The sequence below is a fragment of the Rhinichthys klamathensis genome, unplaced genomic scaffold (genome assembly GCF_029890125.1).
Source record: "Rhinichthys klamathensis goyatoka isolate OS25496 unplaced genomic scaffold, OSU_Roscu_1.1 h1tg000631l_1, whole genome shotgun sequence".
NCBI lineage: Eukaryota > Metazoa > Chordata > Actinopteri > Cypriniformes > Leuciscidae > Rhinichthys > Rhinichthys klamathensis.
This window is the reverse complement of record NW_026607078.1, coordinates 40,520-60,003: the sequence shown is the minus strand read 5'-3', so window position 1 is coordinate 60,003 and position 19,484 is coordinate 40,520. Positions and strand designations below refer to the sequence as shown.

At 39.7% G+C, this 19,484-nt stretch overlaps 1 protein-coding gene across 1 annotated transcript in view; it reads right to left on the bottom strand.

Annotated features, from left to right (window-relative positions):
- spsb4a (splA/ryanodine receptor domain and SOCS box containing 4a) overlaps positions 1-18,451 on the bottom strand; it is a 46,007-nt gene extending 27,556 nt beyond the window's left edge. The window contains exons 1-2 of the mRNA XM_056241142.1: positions 17,996-18,451; positions 5,877-6,757 (exon numbers count right to left, since the gene is read on the bottom strand). Of these exons, the coding sequence (XP_056097117.1) occupies positions 5,877-6,582 (706 nt within the window). The 5' untranslated portion in view covers positions 6,583-6,757; positions 17,996-18,451. The remainder of the gene's footprint in view (positions 1-5,876; positions 6,758-17,995) is intronic.
- Between the last annotated feature and the right edge of the window lie 1,033 nt (positions 18,452-19,484).

Sequence of the window (19,484 nt, the reverse complement as noted above, 5' to 3'; positions counted from 1 at the left end):
GAATAATCCTATTGAGTTACAGTAACTCTTCTCCCAGGGAGTCCTGGCCAAGATAGGCGGCCAAAAAGTTGCAAAGAAAAAAAAACATTAAAAAAGACAGGACAAAAAAAATTACATTCTACACAACAAATCTCTATAGACTATACATATACAAACAAGACATTTAGTTTAACTTTAGTAAATACAAACATATAATTTAAAGGGTACCTAGTTAAAAACAATTACACCGTTCAGTCAAAGTTGACTTTAAAAGGTTTTTAAAAATATGAATAGATGGAAGTGATTCTAAATTTAAGGTGTTTTGGAGTTCATTCCAGACATTTGGTGCATATGATGAAAAAGCTTTTTTAACAAATTCTGTTTTTGTTGATGGAATAATTAATAATATTTTTTTGACTACCTTGTTCTGTAAATACTGTTTTGGTAAGTAATAAATTTGAAATGTAAATGGGTAATTTACCCATTAGTGCTTTGCCAATAAAAATCAATAGATTAAATTTTCTTCTGAGAGAGAGGGAGGGCCATTGTACAGTTTCATACAGAGTGCAATGGTGAGTCCTATCTGTTGCATCTGTAATGAAACGTAAGGCAGAGTGATATAATACATCTAGTTTTTTTAATAAAAATGAGGTAGAGTGCATATAAATTAAATCACCGTAATCCAAAACTGTTAAAGGGGTCATATAATGGTACATGCACTTTTACAAGTTGATTGTACTGAAATGTGTGTTGGCAGTGTCTGTACACAACCATCATATAATGATAAAAATCCATCCAGTGGTTTTGTTTTAATCTCCTTATATGTTTTCCCCTGCCTCAAATTGAGCCGTTCGTTTTTGCGACGTAAATAAAACGGACGCCCCTCCCACGATTGTTGATTGACAGCCGCGACAGCCGCGTTTCAACACAGACCCGCCCTCGCTAGCTGTCAATCATAGTCAGCGCGGACCGGCGCGGTCATTGTTGATATGCTGGAGCACTGTCTATGAGCAGAATGGCGTCTAAGCGATTGTGGTGTTCTGTTCTTGGGTGCAATAACGAACACAGTCATTTTAATGTTCCTAAATCCGAACCGATGAAGACGCAGTGGCTGAGTTTGTTTTCGAAGGGAATATTCCCCACGAGCAATGTCAATGCTCTCATGTTTGCCGAATCATTTCTCAGTGGACTGCTTTATAAACGAGGATCAGTGTAAAGCTGGTTTTGGTGAGAAGCAGCTCCTGAAGAAAGGATCGGTAGCAGATATTCGTGTTCCTGCTGAACCTCCAAAAGAACTGAAGTGAGTGTAACGTTTTATTAAACTTTATATTACTATTTATATTAATCCTTGTAAATCGCTAGCTGCATGCTTCACAATGAATGCGTCTAAGGTTTACACTCAGGGTACATTACGGCATGTTTTTTTTATGTATGACGTTCTCAATATAATGCATAATCCCACGTTTATACTGAACAACGCGTTATGGCTATTGTGTTATTGTGTTACAAACGGTGTATGCGCAGAACAGAGAGGCGGGGTGAGCAAAGCTCATTATCATTTAAAGTCATATGCACTGAAACGGCGTGCTGAAAACAGAGCTGTTTTTGACCAGGTAAAATAAGTGTTTTCTTACAATACTAATGAGAATTTTTAATTAAAGTATATTACAAACTTTTAATTTAGACCCTAAAGAATCATATTAGCTTGTACAAAAATGGCATTATATGACCCCTTTAAGAATGAACTCTGCACCAACCTTTTCCTTGCTGAATAAGGAAAGCACCTCTTTAATCTAAAATAAAAACCTAACTTAGGTCTGAGTTCTTTTAAAAGGCTCTCAATATGGACCCCAAAAGACAATTTATCATCAATGCAAATACCTAGGTATTTGTAAGAAGTCACTCTCTCTATTGGAGTACCACTTTGTGTTAAAATAGTGAAATCCATAGGAGAATGTGAACGTGTAAATGCCCCAAAATGCTTATTTTTACATAATTAGGAAGCTAATTATGCCCCAAAAAATGCTAGGTAGGCAGTTTACTAGGTTTTGGGAACAATATGATGTCCAAAAACGCTGGATTTGTGTAGTTCCTGCAATGCTTAAATATGTTGTCTAATTAGGCAGCTCAATAAGTTAACACAACATGGCTATGATTTCCAAAAATGCGGTCCAAGTACCGTATTGTCTGGAATATGTCACTTTTTTTAATATTATCTGAAACATTCTGCAATTTATATTCTAAAGTGACTAATATAATGCAATTAATGTCAAGCATGTGCAATTTGGACTTTGCAATTTTAAAGAACCCTTTAAGGTTCTGTATATGGAGAAATGTCTTAAACGATTTGCATAGTATGTTCATGTTTAACTGGTTATTTCCATTGTTTCCTAACGATAAATCCATTTAATTAATACAATTCTGTTAAATTTAAAATGAATTAAAACAAATTCCATAAAATGATCCCATGATGGGAAACCCTAAAATGTTCTATATATGAAGCGCCTGACCGAACCCTTTAAGGTAGGAACCTTTTCTTCTAAGAGAGTAGGTTTTGAGATGCCATGCCTAATTGCCAATAGTGCCCAAAATGCTAAGGGTGCGGTCATGAAACACTATGATCCTATAATGCTCAAATATGCTGTCCAATTAGGCAGCTCAATAGATTTTGAAACACTTTTTATGATTTTAAAAAACGATGTCTAAATAGGCAGCTCACTAGGTATTGAGGACATATCTTTCTCTTGCGTTTATTTTATCTCCATCTCTCACTCCAACACTTTAAACTCATACGTATCTCATAGACCTATTTACCACAGAGGAGTCTGATTCAGTCAGACAGCTCTGAGTGTGTGTAATGAAACTATTGCTATTGTCCGCTGAGATGTGTAATAATTCAGTTTTGGAAGCATGCTTGCATATATATTAAAATTAAGCCTGGGGTTTAGACTGTGCTGCACAAATCTTCAAAATGTCACAGCTTACATTTTTCTGACCTCATCTTCCTTACTGCATTCATTACCCATGATTCTCTCTCTCTCTCTCTCTCTCTCTCTCTCTCTCTCTCTCTCTCTCTCTCTCTCTCTCTCTCTCTCTCTCTCTCTCTCTCTCTCTCTCTCTCTCTCTCTCTCTCTCTCTCTCTCTCTCTCTCTCTCTCTCTCTCTCTCTCAACCTAATTGTCGCTCTCAATCTCTTGCATACCAAGGAAAGATTCTTAGCCCCCTGCACGTGACTTAGAACGTGCGATACACCTAAAACGTGTACATAAACTCACAATCCTAGGCGCAAATCTTAACATTACTTTGGAAAGCATGAGCTTTCAAGAGCAGCCCTGCAATCCGGTCCAAAGTTGGCTTTGCCAAACACCTCTTCAGATTAGAATTCTCTCTCTCTCTTTCAAGCATTAAATGTTGCTTCGCTCATTTCATACAATTTACCAGCAAATAAAGACATGCATAATACAAGCTTTGAAAAGATGTCAAACGGACTTAGGGCCACTTACTGAGTTGCTCTTTCCATCTGAAAGGGAGAAAGAGGGCTCTTTCAACTTCAGAGAGGGGGCTTTGAGAGCGTCCCACACTGCTCTCTGTCCCCTGATACGGAAACACGCCAGGGAGGAGAAGACTACTGTATGCTGAGAGACACAGAGGCTAAAGCAGACTAATCCATATAACAGGGCTGAAATTACACTGATAGGATTCTGCTTATGGGGTTGCTTAATAAATATTACTTTATCAAGTACAATGATAGGTTTTATAAAGGGATATCATGCTTTTATTCCTCTTACATAGGCAATTCAAACAATGGAGTGTCAACAGACAAAGAGTCTGTTAAGTGATTAAAAAGTGTTCCCAAAAAATAACTGCAAATTGTTATTTGTGCATGTAATTATTATTATCATAAATAATTTTAATTATTTATTAACATCGGTGCCTTTTACCATACAGCTGTTGCTACTATAATGAAACAAGCTGGTCATGGTACTCAATACCATGGTAAAACAAAGTTGATGTGCCTTATGCTTTATTTTATTTAGTTTATGCAAACATAAACATTCTGTCCACATTTACCCACGTTCATGTCATTCCAATCTTACATGACTTACTTTCTTCTGTGAAACACAAAAGAAGATATTTGTAAAAAATGTCTCAGTGTTTTGTACATACAGTCGTCAATGGGGTCTAATTTCATTTGGATGAAAATGTTCTTCAAATATCTTCTTTTGTGTCATACAGGTTTTGAACAACATGAGGGTGAGTAAATGATGACAGAAGTTTCGTGAACTATCCCCTTAAGTTAAAAATGGAACAATCCTCTACAGGTATGGAAGTTTGAACATGGAGTTTCTTTCATGGAGAAACAGCTAAATCTAACAGACTCTCTGAATCTTTATTCTAGGATGTGAGGATGGGGGATGGGGGGAGTATGGGGTTTGGGCACCTTGAGATTGTGCTATCAAATAAAGCTCAGAGGGTTACAAAAACATGCCTCTGGCTTTAAAATGCCGTTTCACACAAAACTCTCTCTCTCACACACACACACACACACACACACACACACACACACACACTGTCTACCTGGCATGTCTGCCTGGCAGGAGTGGATTAGAAAAAAAGTGTTTCCAAAACACATGCTGATGATCGTTGAAGGAGAGTTTCAAGCCTTTACAAACACAGAGGCTCAGTGTTTAACCTTGTGAATAGCGTGACAGTTCTGAGCACTTGAAACTAAAATATAATTACTTGCACAACACACACATGCTAACACACAGTATGCACTCATATATGTATCAAATAAACACATTTTAAGTGAATATCAAAATGGGAGCCCCTCATTAGTTGTAATGCTAGGCCAGGTGTAGCATACAGCTAAGATAACTTTACATTTGTCAACCATCCTGCCTCCACTGCCATTGCGTGTTTCTTACATTAATAATGAATATATGCCTGCAACAATGCCCAAGCACCCTGAGGGATATCATGAGAGAAGAGCCAGACTCCATCTCTTTACACTGTGGTCTTGAACTAACAGGACAGGAGACAAGACACTGTATGTTCAAATACTAATAGTCTGTGGATACTATTCATGCAGTTCTGACACAGAACACAGTGTTGCTGCAGCTGAACTAGTAAAGGATGGCACTAGCAAGGTAAGGGTTTCAATAGCCAGGGGATACAAATACAGTGATAAAAAGTGTAGCTTGAATGGACATTAAGTTTGTTTGGAAAAAAGCCAGCTGGGTACTCTCCTCAAAAAATAAATAAATAAATAAATAAACCAGTCTGAGCTGGGTTGCTGTTCTTCTAGCCTGGTCAAGCTGGTTAGTTGGCCAGGCTGGGAGACCGGCTAGACCATGGGTGTCCAAAGCTGCTCCTGGAAGGCAACTATACTGAATTTAGCTCCAATCTTTATTAAACATACTTGAACAAGATAAATGAGGTCTTCAGGATTAATAAAAACTTCCAGGAAAAAGCATTGGCCAAGTTGGAGCTAGAAATCTGCAGGACACTGGCCCTCCAGGAGCAGGATTGGACACCCCTTGGCTAGACTAGCTGAAGACCAGTTTGGCCAGGCTGGGTGACCAACAAACCAGCTTAGACTGGTTTAAGTTTTTTTTTTTTTTTCAGCAGGGTAAATGTAATGCAAATAATAGGTAGAACAACACCATAAGCGTATCCCTCTGGAGCAATTTGTGTCTAATGCCTTGCTTAGGGGTAAAATGGTGATGGAATTGAACAAACAATCTTACAGTTCCTGAGCCTTAACCACTACACCACACCAACCCAATTCAAGCAGGTTTACCAGATCTCCAAGCTGAAACCTTCATGTCAAGTAAGACTTTAAGTATCAAACAATTATTCAGGAATAACACAACTCTGAAGAAAGTGTATACTTACGATCTAGGCCATTGATGTAGCGCATGGTGATCTCACAGTGGCCCCACACTGCACTGACAATGGGGTACAGCTTTTTGCCCTTAAGGCCTCTGAAGGCCACTCCGAGATACTGTCCATCAACCATGAAGCTCAGTGTGCCCTCATCCATGTCCAGCACCACCATCAAGGCATCCGGCAGTACAAAGGCCTCCTCTGGCTCCAGGAAACTTGGGTATGTTGGTGCAGAAGAAGCCGGACGGTTCTTACTGTTGTGGTAGAGCTTGTTACGTCCCAGGTCCCAGCCCCAGGACTCACCATCACTGCCAACTAATGATGTGTAGCCCACTGAGTGCAACGGGGCGTCTGCCGTGGCCACACCCACCACTGCGTGTGTGCCTCGTTGCCTAGCAGGCCAATGGATCCTCCAAACATGGAGTCCTCGCGTGTATCCTACTCGTCCACGTATGCCATCGGTACTTTGAGCAACAGGGTGCCGATGGAAGGTGAGTTTGTCGTCGTCCTTAATGAAAATGTTAAGGGAGCGGTCATCCGAGTTCCAGGCATGTCGGAGCTGCTGCTCATTTGGAGCGGGGGGCATGTCCAGGAGTAGGTCCAGTCGGGCTGGCTTGAAGAAATCCGGCCCTCTCAGTTCCCTCCTCAGGGGCCTGAAGGACGGCTCCCCACGCGCATCTACGGATTTGATGCTCCCTGAGATCTTCTGGCCCATGGCTTGACTGGTTGGAAAGGGGAAGTGAGGAGGGGAAAGGAAAGGGGGGGCACGACGCAGGGGCTGGGTTTCCGGGGTCCGCCGTTACCTCATCAAAGCGCCAAGACGTCAGCCCGAGGCCCCCAAACTCACGTCACCGTCTGGCAGTGGCGAAAGTGCCAGCCTTACTGAAGCCCTAGGAGAAAACACACCAAACACACCATGTCATTAAAACAGTAATATCAGAGAGACCAAAGAGCCTGCAGGTAGGTCATATGAGTGATTCTAGAACTACTAAGTGTGAATCTCAAAGGTGTTGAGGATAAAAATGAAAACAGAAATAAAGGAACAGCATAAATAAGACAAGAAGATAAGCTGAAAAAAAGGATCAGGGATCTGCAGCTAACTGCGGCCTGACAGCCTGTGAGAGACCGCCATGGGGAAGGATGTAATAATGATGGCCGCAGGTGAGAACGAGACACCTTCTGTGTGACATACAGAAACACGGAACATGCACATATACACACATGACAAGTCATGTCACCTCTAGCTCAAAAACAGCCCAGCTTATGTCAACACAGACCCACACATATTGCATTTTATAAATCTTATAAATGGTATTCATTCAAAACAGATATAGCCTCTACTACAAACAAACCATCTGTAAATGGAAGGACCCTATCTACTCTCTGACATTTCTAGAGATTCAATCACTTAGCGGATGTATTTTAATAAGGCACATTTTTTTAAAAAGAGGCAATAAATAACTTGAAGAAAATTGGAGTCGTGCTTGGCTATGCAAAACCTGCCACAATACTAAGGTGTTGGTGACTGCCAGAGCATTGCTAAGTTATCTTGACTTAAGTTATTTTTCTTTGCCGTTGCTGGGGTCTTGTGTGTGGTTTCTATGGTGTTGCTTGGTGGTTGCAAGCTAGCTCAAGTCAAAAGAGCCCTATATCCCAATGATATTCTCATCTCTAAATATGGGTCAGGAGTTCAATGCCTATTGGGATGTCAATTGGATTATTTTGGTAATTTGTCTGAATGTTTAGAAAAGTAGTTATTTGTCTACTCTCATCGAGATGCACCCTTAGAGGCATTATTAGTGTCTAACACAAATGACACGGGACAAGTTAAGAGCTGAAGTTTAATACTTTAGGTTCAGGTTTGTTTAAATCAACAACCCTAAGTATAGCAATAGAAAAAAAAAATGGAAGCATGCCAAAATAAAGCATTATTTTTTTCCAGGTTCCTGGGTGAAAGAGAAAGAAAAAGAGAACAAAAGAGAGAGATTCAGTTCGCATCAGCCTCAATGTCACAAAAATACCTCCACATTAAGAGCCTGCTGGAGCCTGGAGATTCGATACTGATGTATGAAACTCTAGCAGGAACTTCCTGCTACAGTAAGTGGCACATCGTTTTTTCCTGGAATAATAAAGTCACATCCCAGGAAGGAGCTCTACAAAAAATACAGTTGGGGGACGTTTACATAAAATGTGTTATTGTGTTCGCAGCATCTGTGCTGTTTGCGAAGTATCTGAAAGATGCTAAGTATCTCACTGCTTTTTCAGAAGCATGAGTGCAGCGTTTCTAAGATGACGTCAAGAAGGTAAACTTTTAAAAACAAAGCATAATTATAAACAGCAGTATTTCACTATTTAAAAAAATAATACAGCGATAGTTCGAGGAAATTAACTGAGTGAATATTAAAATAAATCAGTGAATTTAATAACTTTCAATGAATATGAACATTCTAAACAAACTGATTCACTAAAATGAATCGAATAAGAGACAGAAGAGTATGTTTGAGTATTATTACCTCAGAAGAACTGTAGATTGTTGGGCGGTTTGCGTGATACAGTGTGACATAAAACATTGTTGTGTGATGTTACACTACTACTAGTTTCAGTACAGATCATTACTGGACAAGCTACACAATACTATGAAAACAGCTCAGCTACACTTCTTAAATATGCAGTTTTGTTAGCAGCTTTTAGTTACTCCCCAGCAGTACTGGACAACATATCCACACTCTGTCAGACGAACGGCCATCAGACAACCCAAGCACTTAGGTCACTAACACGAGGGAAAAAGGTCACACATACTGTACTGCACACAAAAACACCTCAGACTAACTCAATACACATTAAGGTCACAGAGTAAGAGAGACAGGAAAAGAGAGAGCTGAATTCAGACGACAGGAAGGAGGGTGGCCAGACAGCCAGACAAGTCAGTGCCCGGATTCCTGAGTAAGTGTTACTAATATTAAAGGAAAAATAAATGAGGTCATGTCATGAATGATAGAATGGGAATGTATGTGTGTGTGTGTGTGAGAGAGAGAATGAATGAAAGAGAGAGGCAGCTGCCCTAACATGCCACTCACAGCTATCATAACGTGTGGTAAGAGTCAAGGTGTTAGGTTTTCTGTATCGTATTTCAGAGCTGGAGAGTCACCCGTGGCAGGCAAAAAGGGTTTTAAAGACTTGCTGCCGTGGAGAGCCACAATAATGCGTTTCATTCCGGTTGTGTTTGGTTCGCACACGTCAGTTTAACTAACATTCCCTCACTCAAACCGCTGTAGTCACTAATAACTGTAATACACACCGATGCAAACATAATTACGCTGTTAGTCTGGAAGTTGTAGACAGACATTTAAACACTATTCTCACATTAAGTAATTACATGAAGGCGTGTAAAACAAGGTCTGAGAAAAAGAAACGTCTGAGGAAAACAAAAAAAGACACTGATGAGACAACAAAATGCTTTTTGCAGATCAATTAATTCCAGATCAAGTCTGAAAATGTATAAAACTGATACTGCATAAGGATGCTTCAAAAAAGTCCAATTCATGCCCCATATCATGACATATTTCTATATGTATGTTTACATAAAACAGAGTAGTATACCTCTTGTATTGACTATCACCCAAAAGAGTAGTTTGATTTTTAACTTCAACTGTACAAGCTTACTGGATGGATGGATGGACGGACAGATAGATAGATGACAGACAGACAATCAGCTGGTCTGTTTCACTGCGTCACAGCAGAGTGTCTGAGTCACACTGTAAGACGGTGACTGCATGGCATGACTGTACCATGTCTTTGGGCGTTACACTGCTGATATAAAATGCCAAAGTCAAGCTGAGAAGTGAAAAAAACGTGCACTACATCAATTACACTCACTCTCCTCAGGGGAAATGATCCCGAACCATATGAGACACGACTAATGTAACTATAACAACCTCATTCTAATGGACCACTGATGTGCTGTCTCCATCTGCTTAGCCAAGCGAGACCAGACTACATATAAAAGTGGTCTGCCAGGGCCGTACATCTCCACATGGGAAAATGTCCATCTGCGCTGACTTATCTATTAGAAAAACAAAAGCACTCTGCTGGTGAGCGTGTCGCTGGGATGGGGCTGTTATGGCTATAAGTCAAAAAGAAGAAAAGTAAAAGTCAAAACAACCCTGGCATAATTGTGCCCTATGGCTCTTCTGCGCTTGTGCTGCAGTGTAATGTCTTCAATCAAGCCAAACGTGTCTTTTTTTCTGTGCTTAGAAGTCGTTTTAGGTTATTGGAATAAAGATGATGAAGAATAAGAGGGAACTGGCACATTTCGTCGGATTTCTTTTTTTGACACGGCCTTCAATCTGCAACATTTTTGGGTAATAAACATCTTCCTCAATTTGCCATTCCACACTCAAGGCTCCATTTATTTTTCTGGTCCCATCTTAAAAATAACATTCTTTGTTTTCAGGTCCGCGTAATTGAATTTTCCACCCCTATGTTCCGTGTTTGGCGGACGCCCCAGGAATCAAGTGCTTGTTATAGCTGTTCTGCATGACTAGAAGAATGATAATATCGCAGACCCTAGGCTGCCCACTTAAAAGGCCTGAATGCTGTTTTATACAACATTTATGTCTGTCCAGACAATCTGATTTGCCGAGAGTTTTGCATCTTGGGGGGCATTTTCACTTGGAGTAAAACCTCATGAAATGGCCAAGAGGAAATATACATAATAATAATATAAATATATATTTGACTTTGCAAAACTGACAAAATAATACATCACAAAAATCACAGTGTTGAAATGTGATAACACAATCCCTCTCCTCCCAATTGCTTAAATAATACACATCTGAATCTGTTGTCGGCCCTATGTGACGCATTTCTGTGTGTTCACGCTGTTTAGTCTACTGGCCTTTAGTGTGTACATCCTCATCTAAATTTGTTTATGCTTCAGCACCCGTCAGACCCTCAGCAGGGCCTCTTTCTCGCACGCTCTGTGGCACACGAGGGCTTGCGTTTTCCTTCAGGATGGTGGGGGGTCTGTGATAAAGAGAGCGCCTGGTGCCTGGTCCCTCGCCTGTGTTACCCTGGTCACCAGAGATGTAATGGACATCCACACCTCTAGCCACCAGTGGCTTTGATGAGTGGGAACAAACATTCACCATCTGTTGTTTATCTTTGCATCCTCTCTCTCTCCATTTCATCAGGAACATCTCTCTTTCCTGTGGCTAGTGTCATTCATTCTCACACTTTGTCTCTTTTTTTCTTAACTCACCTCCCACCTAGAAAATCTAGTAAAAAACATTTTTAAAAGTGTTTAAAAAATATGGGATTGACTCTCTTTTGGAGCCTGTTGTTAGCGGCCAGTCGATGAGTTGCAGTTAAATCACTTACGTCTTGGATTCAAGAGAGACGCTGCTTGGTTTCAACTAGGCCTGGGAGATATGACCAAAATAAATATTTCTTATCAGTCGATATCGATAATTATCACAATAAATGTAAACTCTTTATTTCTTTCAGGTTTAAAGGCATATTTTTGTTCCTGATTGAAAGTTGTAGAAACCAGGTAATTGTGGTTTTATCATCAGACTACTCTTTGTCATCAGAGCATAACAAACACTTGCCAAACAGGTGAACATTTTACAAATTAAAATGACTTTTTGTCTCTTAGAAATGCACATTTGACAGGAGCTTGAGTTTACAGTAGCAGGATATTGGGATGCAGATGTAAATTTAAGTTAATTAACAAACATTTTAACAACCTCTTTTGTATAGGGTGAAATTTAAATATTCTGACTGTTTGAGTTAGGATTAAAAATTAACCATTGGTCTTCCATAGTATTTAGATCATGTAAAACGTTGATCTGTTATTTGTTGTGAAAAACAGTAGCATAAAGACATTTAGTATAATAACAAAAAAATACTGTAATTTATTTCAGTACTACTTTAATATATTTAATGTCTACATTAATAATATAAAAACCTTCATTAAGAGTTTCTGCAACAATACCATGGTTACAGTTTGTGCTACTAGAGTAAATCAATGGCAAATGTTTATGATTTGTAGATTGAAAAGACTTCTAACTGTATTGTTCATGGCACAGTGTCTTCCACATCAGTGTTGGAGAGAATATCAGCGCTGTTTCATCTGGCTTTAAACTAGTTTAAAATCACAAGGCATTTGATCTGTGGTTTGTAAGTGAGAACTCTGCACCAAACTCGAACCACTCTCACTGTGCTGTCAAGAAAGTGGTATAGTAATAAATTACACTGGATAAAATAGCTCTACTTGTCTTGTACAAATGGTGTAATTTTGCAGCAGGTAGGCTAGCAAAATATGTTTATGTTAGCTACCTGCCTGACTGACGGCAAATGCTGCTTGTAACGAACAGTTAGTGCAATTCTTTTTTCGAACGGACGGAATATGGTTACATATTGTAATATGTTTTTTGACGGGATAAGGAAGACGCAGATCTGTTCCAGAATCACTGTTTATCATATGTAATGACATGACATTGCTATAGCTTTGTAATAGGTTTTGATGAAAGTGGCATAACATGCTATACTAACTATTCCACCGTGATGATAATTTATTTACCAATGTGGGTTAGGAAAACCACACAATAAATTCCGTGCATCAAACGTGAAAGCAGCTGCATCCCTTCCCTTCTAATATCAAAATATGGAAATGCTAACATATCTTTAAGTTTTCAGTAACTTAAAGGGGGGGTCCATTTTGCTTGGGGCTCCCAAATTCCTTCAAACGGCCCTGCTCCCATGCAGCCCTAGTTTAAACCTGATGGATCATCTTATTCAATCTGATGTTAGACCACCTTAGTTCACCCAAAAATTAAAATTTTCATGTCGTTTCAAAGCGGAATGTCGTTATGTCTCTGCTGTGGAACACAAAAGGAGATATTTTGATTTTTTTTTTAGGCCTACTGGGCGGTATGATGAATGAGGGCTGGGACTTTCAAGCTTCAAAAAGGAGGCAAACGCACCATAAACACCGTAAAAGCAGTTCATATAGCTTTTGCATCTTACCAATTTAATTTACAAATCTTCTGAATAAAATTTGTGTGACAAACAGACCTGAAATTGAAATGAAAAACTGATATAATTCCCCATTGTATGCTCCAGAGAGTTCGTTTAGATCTGCCAATTAATCGTTCTTTACAGTCTAATCTTTTTTTATGCATCGTTTGAATGATTAGTTCTAATTATTAGGGGTGATCAAAAACTTAGTGACTTAATGATCTGGTTACGGAGTTAAAAGCTCACTGTGGGGAATATATCAGTGGATTTTCAGTGAAGAACAACCTAATTATTGTTTTGGCTTTAGATGACTTGGCATATACACAGTACCATTCAAAAGATCAGGGTTAGGCAATTTTATTCAGCAAGGATGCATTAAATTGATCAGCAGTGACAGGAGAGACATTCAATACGTTACAACATGCTCCCCCCCAACCATGGTGCTTTTGTGACCTACTTGAAAACCCTCAGTTCCCAAATAATGTACAAATCTTTGAAATTTCCCCATTTTGCTCCATGTAAGAAATAATTTGTTCAGAACAAAATTAATTTTGTTTCTATTCATTGATCAGCAAAAACCCAGCATCATACCATATGTGAGTATGACCTGTTTTTTTTCCCAGCTGTACTAACATATCATTTTTGTCCATCTTTTCTCTCTGTCTCATCTTCCTCCCCACCCCCACCCTCATCAATCTCCCTTCTCCTCTCTTTTTGTCATTTACACATGCGGCAGATCAGTAAAACCGGTGTCCAGTACTCTATCATCTCCGTGGTTCAGAGGGCACAGGACAGACTGCCATAAGGTCACATGTCCCCCCCCTGCCTCTGTCCACCTACACAGTCCTAATTAAACAGACCTGGCCCATGGAGACACACTATCACCACACACACATGCATGTGGTGTGAAAGAAATGCTCTCACAACAGGCATCTGTTGAAGCAGGCTGTGGTGTTTTTATGTTCAGAACATTCTAGAAAAAAGAGAAGCCGATGGCAAGAGTGACGGCGGGTTCAGTAATAAAATTATGAGATCTTTGGGCAGATTGGGTACAGCGTGTGTGTGTGTGTGAGAGAGAGAGTTATCCGTACGACATGTCCTGATGGGTGAGATGTGTTCTGAAGTGACACACAAGCAGATGAATCCAGCGATCGCCCTTGGAGGCTGTCACATCAAAGTGAAACTAGAGACTATGAATACAGCCGGCACAGCATAAATGCGAACCTTACGCCATCACTGCTTTCAATTAGAAGTCAGATATCTGTTTACAACGTACGTGTGGCTACTCATAGCGGCAGAACCCTCTTGTGGGTCTTGTCAGGGGCACGTGCCACAACACTTTACTAAATTTAATTGAACCCATGTCTCATCTGCATCCTAAATCACCAGTCACATGTAGCATAACTATAAAATATTCCCAAATGAGAACAGAAAGGAAATGGCTGCATTTGAACATTCAGTACTAAGAATTCTGGTCACAAGAGTAACATCAAGTGTGACAACATTTCCTAACTAGAGAAAATACACTAAGTGCGTTAACATACACTTTAAAAGGAAAGTTTAATTTGGACTAAAGTAATTCATCCTTTTAAAATGACATGCAAATGCTTTAGTCAGACTGAAATCAAACCATTTTGGTGAAGTTGAACTAGCAGACCTAGATAATGTAACATGTAAACGTACTTATTGAAATGCTGCGTGGTGTGAGATAATCACAGCCAATCAGAACATACGTGGAGCAGGATTTTGGGCCACTGGGATTTCACGATGGGCGGGCTACCCAGCTCATCTCCATAGGAATAGAAAGCCTGACAAAATGTCCAGTCAGTCATCTGTTGAGGTTGTTGCTGGTTAATTGATATCGACAAAGATATCACATTCATACTCTGTACTTTCTTTACTGGAACAAAACAAGCCAACGTGATAAAGCACCACAGACCCTGAGAGCAGGTTGCTTTTTACCAGAAAAGCTGAAACATCCAAACCTACGTGACAAGGATGTGTTTTTGGATGTGTCCATTTTGCCTGTATTTCCCAGTATTCCAAATATCCCAACATAAACCCCGATTCAATTTCTCTATGCCTTGCTAAACAAGTTTGTATTATGAACTACCACAAGATAACTCCATTCAATAAAATACAAAAGACTGTGAACATTTCTTCGTTACCAGAAAAGCTATGACATATCCAAACCTACACTACTTTTCAAACATTTGGGGTTGGTAAGATTTTTTTTAAATGTTTTGAGTCTCTTATGCTTGCAGGCTACATCTATTTGATCATGCATATGCAACCTTGCTGAATCAAAAATGATTAATTTCTTTAAAAACATTGTAGAATTTGGAATTTTTTAATGGTAGTGTATGCAACAAATCTCTGACGTTCAATAAATGTATTTCCGGTTAAGCTATTCAAATTTCTACCATATAAGTTCTAATTAAATTTATTTGTGCCTAGAAAAACAAGTCCATATGATCAACTACCAAAAAAATAACTATGTAATAAATACCACAATAAAACACATTTAATAAAGCACTGCCAACTTCAAGCATCTATTCACCAGAATAACAATGAAACGTCCCAAACCTTTATGATAGGGCTATGCTAAATCTGATTTTCATTAAAGTACTTTTTTTTCTCCTGTGTACCTCCTATTAAGCTGTTCCAAATATCCGCAGTGTAATTTCCCATTCAATTTCCCTGTGCCTAAAGGCTCACAAGTCTTCAGGCATTGCAGTGAGGACATCCGATGCAAGCTATGTGCAGGAAGAGTGTAAATATAAGACACATCCATTGAAGTCCAGGCTTTCTGACAGCCCGAAGGCCATTTATCACTGTGACTAAAGAGTCCACCCCCAACCCAAAACCAGTAATCACACACACAGCCTTGTGGCAGATGTGCGAACCCACCTCCTGTCCTTTCAAACCCTTTAGCTACACGGACACACACACACACACACACACACACACACACACACACACACACACACACACACTCTTCTGGCACTAATCCACTGGTCCTCTCCAAAGGAGGGACATTGAATGGCAAGGCAAATGGTTGTGTAGCTCTTCACACGGCTAACAGCTGAGCTCTAAGCTCTCCCAGAAGAGCCTCTCCCCACAGAGCAGCTCCAGTCAGCTCTTTCCAGCCCACTGCTCTCAGACAACACACTCAGTGATTAAAGCAGTCTCACTGCCCTCGTCCCACACACACACACACACACACCCTGTGCCCCCGTCCCACACCACTCGCAACACACACACACAATTACACACGGACACATGTGCAGAGATCACTCACAAAGAGTCCTATGAAATCAAGGTTTGTGTACCATAGAAAATTAATATGATCATATGTTAGTACAATATAAATATCATGTACCACATAAATATCATTAAAATATCATGGTAAATAAATATCATCATGGTAATCGTTCAGTGCTGTATGGAATGTGTCAAAGTTACATGGTATTATTATATTTTTTGGACATGGTACCATGGTGTATGAATGTGGTAATATTTAAGTACTATGGTATAAAAAATGAACATGGCATTAGCATATGTTTCAGGACACATACCATGGTATATATTAAAACAGAATGTTGTTGTTGTTGTTAACTAAAACTATTAAAAATAGTTTTCTGTTAATTGACATAAATCTGAAATAAAATGTCAATATTAGTGAAAGTGAAATAAAATAGTTTAAGATGAAATTACTAAATAAATGAAAGCTAAATAGAAATATAAAAAAACTAATACAAATGACAAAAGCACATACACAAATACTAAACCTAAAATTAGAATGAAATTGGAAAATATAAAACTAAAATATTATATTAATATAATAAAATATTCATAAATGCTATAATATTATAAATAATACTATAATAACACCGGCAGAATGATATTCCTATTTATACTTTGTTGCATTACCATAGTAATGCAACAAAGTATATCTTTAAGTAAACTATAGTATCTCTTACAGAAAACTATGGTAAAATGTACAGTGATGGCATCAAATGGTAATACTATAGTACTTTGAAATACACCTTTTTACTGAAATTCATGTATCGTGATCTATGTTCCTGATATTTTGATACTTTTTTGTAAGTGATATATCAAAATACCATGGCGTCATCATGAAGTTTTTGACACACGTAGCCTACCATGATAACAATGTAAATGGATATAGTAATCTTTCAGAACTATCAAAGTGCCACAGTACTACCAGGACTTTTTTATAAACAATGTACAAAAGTACCACGTTATCTGATATCATTACTGTACCATGACACTACCACAGTACTTCTTTGTAAGAGATGCCCCACTGCCCTCAACACAAAACACACACAGAGTCTGTTCCATAAACATTTCACCACTGGAAACACACAACCACACGTGCGCAAACAGACGCATGCAAATCCATAAGCCGCGCGTGCACACAAACACGAGGGGGACACAATGAAAAGCATTCAAATATGCTTCCCAGGCTAAGAATCAGCCAGCGCTGTGGGAGCGCTTCCTTTGAACACCAAACCAGAGGAAAGACGAACGTTAGCCGTGACGCGCAACATGGGGAGGAGAAGATCCAACCGTCCTCTAATCACCTTATCTGATCGCGCATGGCAGCTGAGAAAACATGAGCCGTGAGTTCAGGTGGAAATACTTCGCTTTTCAACCCACAAATGCACCATCCTCAAGAGCAAGACCGGGCGCCGTTCCTACAACCCCACCGCAGCATTTGGGGTCTTGAACCTGCTCCCTGGAGCTCAGAAGGTATTAAATGCATGGAAATCCCAGGTTTAGAAACATCCCGGGCAGCTGTAACATCCAACACAAAGAAAAGACTGTATCCTTCCTGAGTATCATTGCCAGGGTGGATCAAACCTCACTTAGAGGATCAAACCTCTATTAGAGGAATAAAATACAACGGGGAATGCAAGAAAGTGGGAGCTAGAATAGAGTGCACATGAGGTAACCCAAACAGCCGAAAGCAAGAAGGGAAAGAATAAAAGCTCACAGGATAGTTTCTTCACACAACAAGTAAACACTTAAACATGCCACATCAAGTTCTTCATTGCACTCAAACACAGAGGCACGCTGCTTACACGGACCCGGTTGTGATGGTCTCCCCGGCGGAACTCCCCAGTCGTCCCTCCTCGCACCCGTGAAGGAAAGAATTGAGGAAACCCACTGGAATAAAGGACCAAGCAGCTCCTCTCTTTGTGAGAAGGAGCGCACACTAGTTCTTTCTCTTTTCTCTGTGTCTCCCTGCTGAGGAAGGAGAAAAGAAGCTTCTCCCCAGAGATGTAACCCCCCCACCCCCTCCCTGAGGTTAATCCCTGCCGTGGCAGCCTCCGTCCCACTCCGCACTCCTTACTCTGTCCTGTGTCTCGGCTCCGGCTTCAAACTCCAGCTCGGCGGCCCGGAAGAGAGAGAAAGGGAAGGAGAGAGAGAAAGAAGGAGGACGAGGAGAGAGAGAGGACAGACGGCAGTGCGAGCAGCAGCGTGAGAGCTGCCTCATGATGAAAGGCGATCCGCTGATCTCATCAAGCAGGGACACCAGGCAAATAGAGAGAGGGAGAACACGCCCCTTACCCAACCCCCGACTCATGCATCCTCCTCCCTATGGTCTTTCACACTTTCGGCTCAGCCAATCAGCCGAGAGCTACTCATAAACACACATGCTACGAGTCCCCAGCCTGTTACTTCCAGTGCTCGGATATCTGTTTGGAAAGATAACCTGACTCCAGTTTGAGTGGCAACAACCTTACGAGGTGGTGTAATCTTGATATTTCTATTATATATTCAATTTGAGCTAACTAAGGAAAAAAAAGCCCTATTCAGGACTAGTTTTCCCAGAAGAGGTCAGGACAGTTTGTGTTTCACAGATGTAGCCTACTTTGTGATTGTAATCCTGTTCAAATAAAAAAAATGGCTTTGCCTCTGTAAAAATTACGGAGCAAATTATATAATATTGTATGGCTAACTCAGGGAAATCTAATCCTGTCTAGACAAGAATGTCTACGATTATTAAGGTATTTTGCCAACTTCCTGAGTAAAAATTGTTCAAAATGTTTTTTTTGAAAATAAAATAAATTAAATCAGTGAGAATAAATAAGGAACTTCTTAAAATCATATACACAATGTTTTATTTATATCACATATTTCAACCATGATGTACTGTATATCAAATGGGTTTTTGATATTTCAATGCATTCCAGGACGCACACATCAAGACACATGACTTTTTCCTCACTATACCTAAACAAATAAATACATTTTGCCTTTCTTTTGTGCTTTTTGCCTACCCCAAAAATGTATCAAAATGATAACACAACCTCACATGAATAGTTATTTAGCATACATTTACATTTATTCATTTAGCAGATGCTTTTTTTCCAAAGCATTTTAAACCTGATAGATATCAACTGGATATGCACTGCTGAAAAAAACTGCTTAGACCAGCCTATGCTGGTCTGAATAACTCTTCTAGTCAACATTTTGGTATCCAGACTTGATCTTTCCCCACTGTGCTACACTAACCCCACATCTTTTAGGTCAAAACATTTAACAGGCACACTTCTCAGTCAAGCT